Below are 8,044 nucleotides of genomic sequence, written 5' to 3'. Positions count from 1 at the left end.
CAGTTGGTGCTTAAAGATATTTAGACAGCATTTTGTGCATGGATTATTCTCCCTCCCCTTGTTACTTTAACTTTCTTACTCTTTTATCTAAGTCTCAACCCCTACTCTCCACATCTTTTACCTTAACTTGGGATTTCTCTGCCCCCTTTCTTTGCTAAAAAGACTCCTTGAAGAAAATTGTTTTATTTGGCTATCTTCACTTCCCCACAAAACCACCATACTCATAGAATTATAAGATCAAAGATTGGGAGCTGGAAAATATATTAGAGGTCATTAAGCATGTTTAATTAATAAGGGGCAACAATGTCTTTTTGAAAGCAAAAATACATTTTGGGGGTAAAAATATAAAACTCTGTATGCGAGTCTTAGTTACCCAATTATAACCTAAAATGTTTTAAATGGGGGGGGGGGCCTAGGCAGCACAAGACACAAAGAAACACTTGGTGAATCAGGGCAAATGACATGCTGCTATCCCAACTGTTGAAATGGCTGAATTGTTACTAATTTTTTCACTTTATTCATTGTTACAACCTTGAACATGTAAAGTTTATTGCAAGTCCCAAAATATATTAGAAATTTTTTATGAGGAAAGCAATATTTTTTTCCACCACTCCTACCTCATCTCATTCAACACATTTCTCCATTGCTACTTGCTACCTGGGTTCCTCTTTTGATTAAAATGTGATGGCTTTATTTGTAAAATAAAGTATTTAGACATGCACACAATAAATACCTCCTTCCTCTGGTCCCCACTCCCAACCAAACAAATACACTTTTAGTAGCACTGTCCTGGGGAGAATTGGGTGTTACATTGAAGAAAAATTTCATTCAAAATTGGGAAGCCTGTCCTCCCCTTTATGAAGGATTCATTTCCATTTGAAAGAGAGACTCGAGTTCCTCCACTCTGGGATAACTCCTAGAATAGGAGGACAAACAAGGCTTACAACTCAAAAACACAAGGCTTGGGGCTTTTCCACAATCTGTGCTCTGTCCATGGTGCTGAATAAAGGCCTTGACTCAGTGAAATTGAACAGTAAATCCGGAAGGCCAGGAATAAAGAGAGAAGAGACAGACTAAATGAAGGTGAAGGATTTTAGCTCTCAGAAACTAGAATGAAATAAAGTCAGCAATAAACAATTAAATAGACACCCTATTACTCTTTTCTAAACTTAGCAAACTTTTAATAATTCTTTCCTTTTCTTCAAAGTCCCTTTTCCTTGTCCCCCAACCCAGGCTGATTCATGAATATAAAGTGTTTCCTATATTTTTATATTTGCAGGATTCACCCCTTCCCTTTTTCATTAAGAATAACCACGTTCCCCCTTTATCTTCCCACTCTGTATCCCTAATGGGGTTTGTCACATCTGTAAAGCATACTCAAGTGCCACTCCAGCATTTATTGACAGTCTGAATTACTAAAATGATTTTGAGTAGGGGAATCTGGCATGCCTCCATTTAGTCACTGACATTAAAAACACCTTGAGGGAGTTTCACTTTACCGGAGACCATGGGTTAGATAAAGCATAGTCATGGGGTGGAGAGGCTAGGGAGTATAAGGAGGAAAACCCATTGGTCTCTTTTTGTTTGAAGTGCCAAATATAGTTGTTATTTTGAACAATTACTATTTTCTATCAATATTATTAAATACATTTCAGAGCCCTCTTCATAAAGTGTTTACAAAACGCAATCACTCTGTAATCTGAGATTGCCTGAAAATGATTAAATTGAGGCTCACTGTTGAGCAAAAGACTGGGGTCAGAGAAAGAACTTCTTTGTCTCCATTCTGCTTTGGAGAGACCTCTGCCAGCTCCAGTGACTCCCCTCATCAAAGCAGAATCACCTTTTAAATATCCCCCTTCCCAATCCTTGTTTCTCCTTCATTCCAACCCACCACCCCACCCGACCCCAGACCTGCTAGCTTCCTTAAGTGTGATGAGAAGTGCTGTAAAGGAGGGAAACATGAAGGGAGGAAGGGAGGCCCTTCCAACCCAGACTCATTCCCCTCTAGCCTGTCACTAGTCTACTCTTTAAGAGCTGTCAAATGGTAGGGAGCTGCTGGAGGGTCCTATGCCACATCTAAGGTACCCTGAGCTTCATAACTAGCCACACCCGGTCCCCTGGCACTGCTCTGAAGTGATCTGAGCAGTCACCTCCCAAGCTTCCCCAGTTTGCTTCCTCTCTAAATGCTGGAGAGGGGAGGGGCAGAAAGGAAAGATGATTAGGAAACGTTGTTCATCCAATATTTTCCATTTACAAAGCAACTCATAGATGCCTTGTTTGGTGTCTGGAGGAGGCAGATGGAGGAAACTGCCTGTATTTGGAGTCAAATGCTCCACATTATCCTGGCAGAAAGAGAGGTTCTCCAATATACTAAGCAGTAGAATTCTGTGTCAAAGAGCCAGTAATTAATTCAGCTTATTCATTCTCTGCTACAAAACCATGGTCCTACCTGGACCTAAAATAATCATCACTCTAGAAAAAAAGCACCAAAATTGTCATAGTAGTTTTCCAAGCACTTCCACAAAAGAATCATCAAATTAATGATTAAAGCAACAATTTAACATTTAAAAGCAATTTAATTTCAATAGCATATTTTGATGAAAAAACAGCATACTTTCCAATAAAACATTAAAATCTTTTCTTCATTTAAAGACAATTGAACAACATCGAAAATAACTTAATACATGACTATATTAAATAAACCTCCTATTAACAAAAACAATGAAACCAGCTCATATACAGAACTTAAGACTTCAGAAAGTCTCCATTATAACAGCAGTACAGCGAAATCTGTAAGAATATATCTATGTGCATGTTATTTTGGATGAAATATTTACAATACCTAAGGTACTAGAAGTTGCGTACCTTATTTTGTTGTTGTTGTTTCAAAAGAATTACACCAAACAATGTGAATTTACAAGCAGTGCACTGTCCCTCTAATAATTAAAATTTGGCTTTTCTACAAACAAACCTCCAAAGGGATTGTAAGGGGGGAAGAGGGGAAGGATTCCTGATAATGTTTTTTTTTAATTAATAAACAAAATATAGGATAACTGGGAGGTCAAAATACTGTGAAATGGTCTTGAAATCTAGAATGACAAACACCAGGAGGCAAACCAAACCAACCATTTCTTTTCAGCTTTAGAGCAGTGTCTGTGTGCTTGTGCCTATGAGTGTGTGAAAGAGAGAAAGAAGGGAGGGAGGGAGGGAGAGAGGGAGGGGAGAGAGAGACAGAGAGAGAGAGAGAGAGAGAGAGAGAGAGAGAGAGAGAGAGAGAGAGAGAGAGAGAGAGAGAGAGAGAGAGAGAGAGAGATTGGTGGGGACAAGATGGGAATCCCCATTAAATATGTAAGGAAGTAAACAATACTTTGGACAGTGAATCAGGTCTATACAAATAACGGAGGACATCTATTACAGAGTGTCAACGAGTCACAAATAAGAACACTGCCAGGAAAAACAAAGGAGAAACAATTTTCATTCAGAGTGGGAATTTACACGTGGGCCAAAATGAACAGTGTAGAAGACTATATAGCTTTAGGAATTCGACAGTCTTCAAACTTAAACTTTTCTGGTGTTCACTATCTACACTTTCCCCTTGTTTTTTTTTTTTAAACCAGACTTAGATTAAAGAAGTTTAATTAATCATAATGAGCACAAATTAAGTTGCCAGAGACATAAATGAATAATTTACAGAGGATTGTTTGGCAGTAATCTAATAATAGCTTTTAAAGATCAGTGAACACAGTAGGCAGCTCCTTTTCTAAGCATTAACACTTCAGAGGAGAACGAGAATAATAACCACAGTAAAAATATATTATATATAATATACAGTGTAAATGCAGAAAAATCTGCCATCTCTCTCTTTTTAAAATCAAAATACTTTTGAGATGTCTCTATCATGTTAGGGGCCAAACTCTAGTTTAAAGTTTCAGTCCTGACACAATTTTAATTTTCTGAAAAATAGCTGCAAAGTGTACTTTTCAACTGGAACAAGGGTCTTTAAGAATAAAAACAAATCTTACTTGATCGTTCTTCAGTCTTTTAAAAAGGATTTTATATCTGCCTTCAGTCAGTGTAAGAGTATTTGAAAGAGCAGGGTTGCCTTTCTAAGGGATGTGGAGAAGGATAACATCGTTTAAATTTGAAAATTCAAGTCTGGTTTTCTTTCTTTCTTTTTTCCTGTTTCTTCATTCCCCCCAGTTTCAAAAGGCTTATTCAATAGCTCTTTCTCCTTTGCTCTCTCTGGTGGAATCAAACACTGAAATAATTTCTTGCCGACAAGTAAAGGTGGGGAGGAAGATGGGGAGAAGTGAAGTGGAGGAAGGAAGAGACCTTGGGGTCGGAGAAAGGGAACGAGTCCCAAGAGAAATCGTGGGCCTTTCAAATCCCAGCCGAATATTTCATCCTTTTCTGTTTCTGCCTCTGGTTACAGAACCAGACTCGCACCACATTTTTCTTAAGGTCGAGTTTCTCTGCAATGGCGGCAATTTTCTCAGAGGAGGGGCGAGGCTGGATGGCGAAATAGGCTTCGAGGGAACGCTTCTCAGGAGCAGCTATGGACGTGCGCTTCCTCTTCTTCTCAGCCCCATTGAATAGCTCGGGTTTGGTGAGCTTTTCTCGGTGAGACTTCTCTGCCTCTTCTAGCCAAGCCTGAAGGATGGGCTTGAGAGCGATCATGTTGTTGTGGGATAGAGTGAGGGATTCGAACCTACAGATGGTGCTCTGGCTCAGAGAGCCCACCCCGGGAATCTTGAGGTTGGCCAGAGCGGAGCCCACGTCCGCTTGGGTCACCCCCAGCTTGATGCGCCGCTGCTTGAAACGCTCAGCGAACGCTTCCAAGTCCCGCGGGTCGGCGTCCACGTCGCTCATGCAGCCCATGTGCGAAGGTAGCCCGTGTGCGTGGGCCATGCTGAGAGCCGCCTGGTGCATAGGATTCATGGTGGCCATGTGCGGGGCGTGAGCGGGTGTGGACACCACTGATCCGTCGGGCCCCGTCATGGCCCCCAGGGCCAGCCCCGGCGTGATGTGATCCAAGAGCTCTCCCTCCAGCGCCTGGTGCGGCTGGTGGTGGTGGTGGTGGTGATGGTGGTGGTGGTGGTGGGTGCCCGAAAGGGCAGAAGGGTGCGAGATGGGCACGGAAGACGACGACGCGGAGGAGGTGCACGGGATGGTGTTCATGGTGTGGTAGGTGGCGTCTGGCTTGAAGGGGCTGTGATGGGGCGCGTGGTGATGGTGGCTTTTGGTCTGCGAGACGATGTCCACGGCAGCCAGAGCTTCCGCGCGGGCCAGCAAGCTCTCATCCAGACCACCGAAGATGTTGCTCTGTAATTGCAAGTAGAAGGCACACATTACTGACTACAGGGAATTAGGCTCTCCTCCCCGCACCACCTCCGCCAGTGCTCCCGCCTGACCGCCCGCTGCCGCCAGCCAGCCAGCCAGCCAGCCCAACTAAACCATCTTCGGAAGATTAGGAAAGAAAAAAAGAAAGAAAGAAAGAAATCCTGGTAAAAGAGAGAGGAGAAGGGGGAGTGAGGAGAGAGAGAGAGAAACAGAGTGGAGGAGGAAAAGAGAGCGCCGAGACTACATAACACCCAACACAACACAGCACACACAGAGAGGCTACATCCCAGGTCATCAAAATTAATATGAAAGACCAGATCCACTGAATACATAAGTTGAGGGAGAGAGAGAGAGAGGGAGAGAGAGAGAGAGAGAGAGAGAGAGAGAGAGAGAGAGAGAGAGAGAGAGAGAGAGAGAGAGAGAGAGAGAGAGAGAGAGAGAAGGAAAGAGAGCGAGGGGGGAAAAATTGGAGGTGTGGGGTGATTTGCTGTGCAGACATGAAAAAAACATCAAGCAGATAAAGGGGGCTGTCAAAACGTGCCTTTAAGGGGTGATTATGCAGAATACATACCGGTGGGGTGGGAAGACACGCTCGCCTCATCGCCTCGGAACCTCCGCCGCCCCCGCTGCCACCACCGCCGCCGCCTGCACCGCTGCTGCCGCTGCTGCCGCTACTGCTGCTCCGGCCCCCGCTGCCGCCGCCGCCGCCGCCGCCCCCGCTACTAGTATTGCTGGGAGAGCTGGACGAGGGTGCCGCGGACGAAGAGGTACAGGGAGAAGCGGAGTGCAGCGCTGAGTATTTGGGCTCCACATGCAGGCTGCTGCCGTGAGGCATGCTAAAAGCCTGCTTGCTGTTCAGAGACATCATCATCATCTTTCCGGCCGCCCCGGAGCGCAAAGCACCCGCCACCGGGACGCGCCGACGATGCCCGGAGCGGGGAAAGGCTAGGGAAAAGTTCGGGTGGCGGCCAGCAGGCTCCGCTTGGAGACCTGAGTGTCGCTTTGGGGCAGCGTGGGTCGACTCCGCTCCTGCGGCTGCCGCTGCCTCTTGGTGTTCCCAGACTCCGCTCTGCTCTGGCTTCAGCCCTTTCCTCTCGCAACTGCCCCCCAAGCCTCCGGCCGGCCGCGATGTTATACTTCCTTCGCCTTCCCCCTCGCTCCCCCTCCTCCTCCTTTCCTTGCCAAGCTCCTACAAGGTTTGTTCCTTTTCCCCTTTCTCCCTCCTTTTCTCCCTCTGGGCTCCGGGTCTCTCTTTCTCTTTCTCACCCCCCCCAACCCCCCCACCCTCAACCCCCGCCTTCTCCTCTGTCACCAACACTACCACCGACTGCCTCCTCCTTTCTCCTCCTCCTCCTCCGCCTGCGCTCTTGATCCCAATGTTTCTGGGCTGGCCCCCTCCCTGACTCCCACCCCCACCCCCACCCCCCCTGATCTCCCCACTTCTCCCCTTAGTCCAGGCCCCTCCCCGTTTCCCAAGGAAGCACCAGTGCCACTGGGAAATGCCCTAGGCGACTGCCACCAGTCCGTTCAGTTTCTTCTGTACCACCCCGCGCCACTCGCCCCCCCCCGCCCCCCCTCCCCTCTACCCAAGTAGGAAGAAACTCTGCAATGAAGTTGCCTGTGGAGCCAGGCTCGGATTACCAATAGAGACCGGCTTTCCCTCTCTTCCACGGTTAACTGTTCCCTCTCACCCAGCTCTCTCTTCCCAACCCAAGTACCAGGTTCCCGCCCACCCCTCGACACTGACTGACTCCGGTTCCCGGCCCCCGATGGAATGAACAGCTGGAGCAGCTGCCAACCAGCCTGTTCTCCCTGCTCTCCTCCGAGCGCTCTTTTGTGCAGCCGCCGCTACTGCCTCAGTCTCGAAGCTCAGCCCCGCGCACCTTGACCCGGCTGGTGCCTGGTGCAGAAGAGACATCAGGGTATTTGGGTTGTGAGTCTTTCTCTCTCCCTCGGTTTCTAACTGCTCTCAGCCCATTGGACAGCGGCAGGTCGGGCCCTGGATGAGAGTGCGCATGCGACTACCCCCTCCCTCTTCGGCACCCCCCCCCATACACACACACAGCGCGCCTCGCCTCCCTTCCCCCTTCTTTTCCTCCTCCTCCTCTCCCTTTTCTAGTATAGTGAATGTGAATCTCGTGTGGATACGCTTGAAAAACCTTTCACTGGATTTATTATTCTTCATTAACCACAATAAAAGAGGGGAGGGGTTGGGTACAGGGGAGGGGGGAACCAAAGATACTACATAGCGCATGTGTTGAACGCTCCCGGGTTCCTCCTACACACACACACCATACCACACCACACACACACACCACGTACCCTCGGGGGCTAGCACAAACCCCACTTATCTTCATTCCCACCGCTACACCCAGCGGTTAGCTCCTATTTTTAGCGGATATCCTGCCAGACACCCTTTTTTGCCCGGGGGGTGGGGGGGAGAGTGTTACTTCTGTGCCTAGACCGGGTTCCTTCTCTAAGAAGTGGACAGACTTCTAGCTCCAGTTGCAAAGCTAGATGTGACCCCCCACCCCACTGCCTCGCCTCTTCACCCCTATCTCCCACGGTGTTTTGTTGGGGGTCAGAGGGGATGGGAAAGTAGGCTAAGTCTTCGTAAGGTCTCTTCCCAGGTCCTCACACAGGGTGGGGGGAGGGTGTAGTAAAGGACTCGGGCTCACCCCGGGAGTGCTGGGCAGGAATAGCC

The 8,044-nt window shown here is 47.6% G+C and overlaps 1 protein-coding gene across 1 annotated transcript; it reads right to left on the bottom strand.

Moving 5' to 3' along the window:
• Positions 1-3,274: 3,274 nt before the first annotated feature.
• On the bottom strand, positions 3,275-6,547 carry POU4F2 (POU class 4 homeobox 2). The gene is made up of 2 exons (XM_043971981.1): positions 5,912-6,547; positions 3,275-5,322 (listed from the first exon to the last, which is right to left on the bottom strand). Exons 1-2 carry the CDS (start codon positions 6,212-6,214, stop codon positions 4,381-4,383), a joined length of 1,245 nt encoding a protein of 414 aa, XP_043827916.1. The 5' UTR covers positions 6,215-6,547; the 3' UTR covers positions 3,275-4,380.
• Positions 6,548-8,044: the final 1,497 nt, after the last annotated feature.

Source organism: Dromiciops gliroides, chromosome 6 (genome assembly GCF_019393635.1).
Source record: "Dromiciops gliroides isolate mDroGli1 chromosome 6, mDroGli1.pri, whole genome shotgun sequence".
NCBI lineage: Eukaryota > Metazoa > Chordata > Mammalia > Microbiotheria > Microbiotheriidae > Dromiciops > Dromiciops gliroides.
Note: the sequence above shows the minus strand (reverse complement) of the source record. Positions and strands in the feature narration are given on the sequence as shown.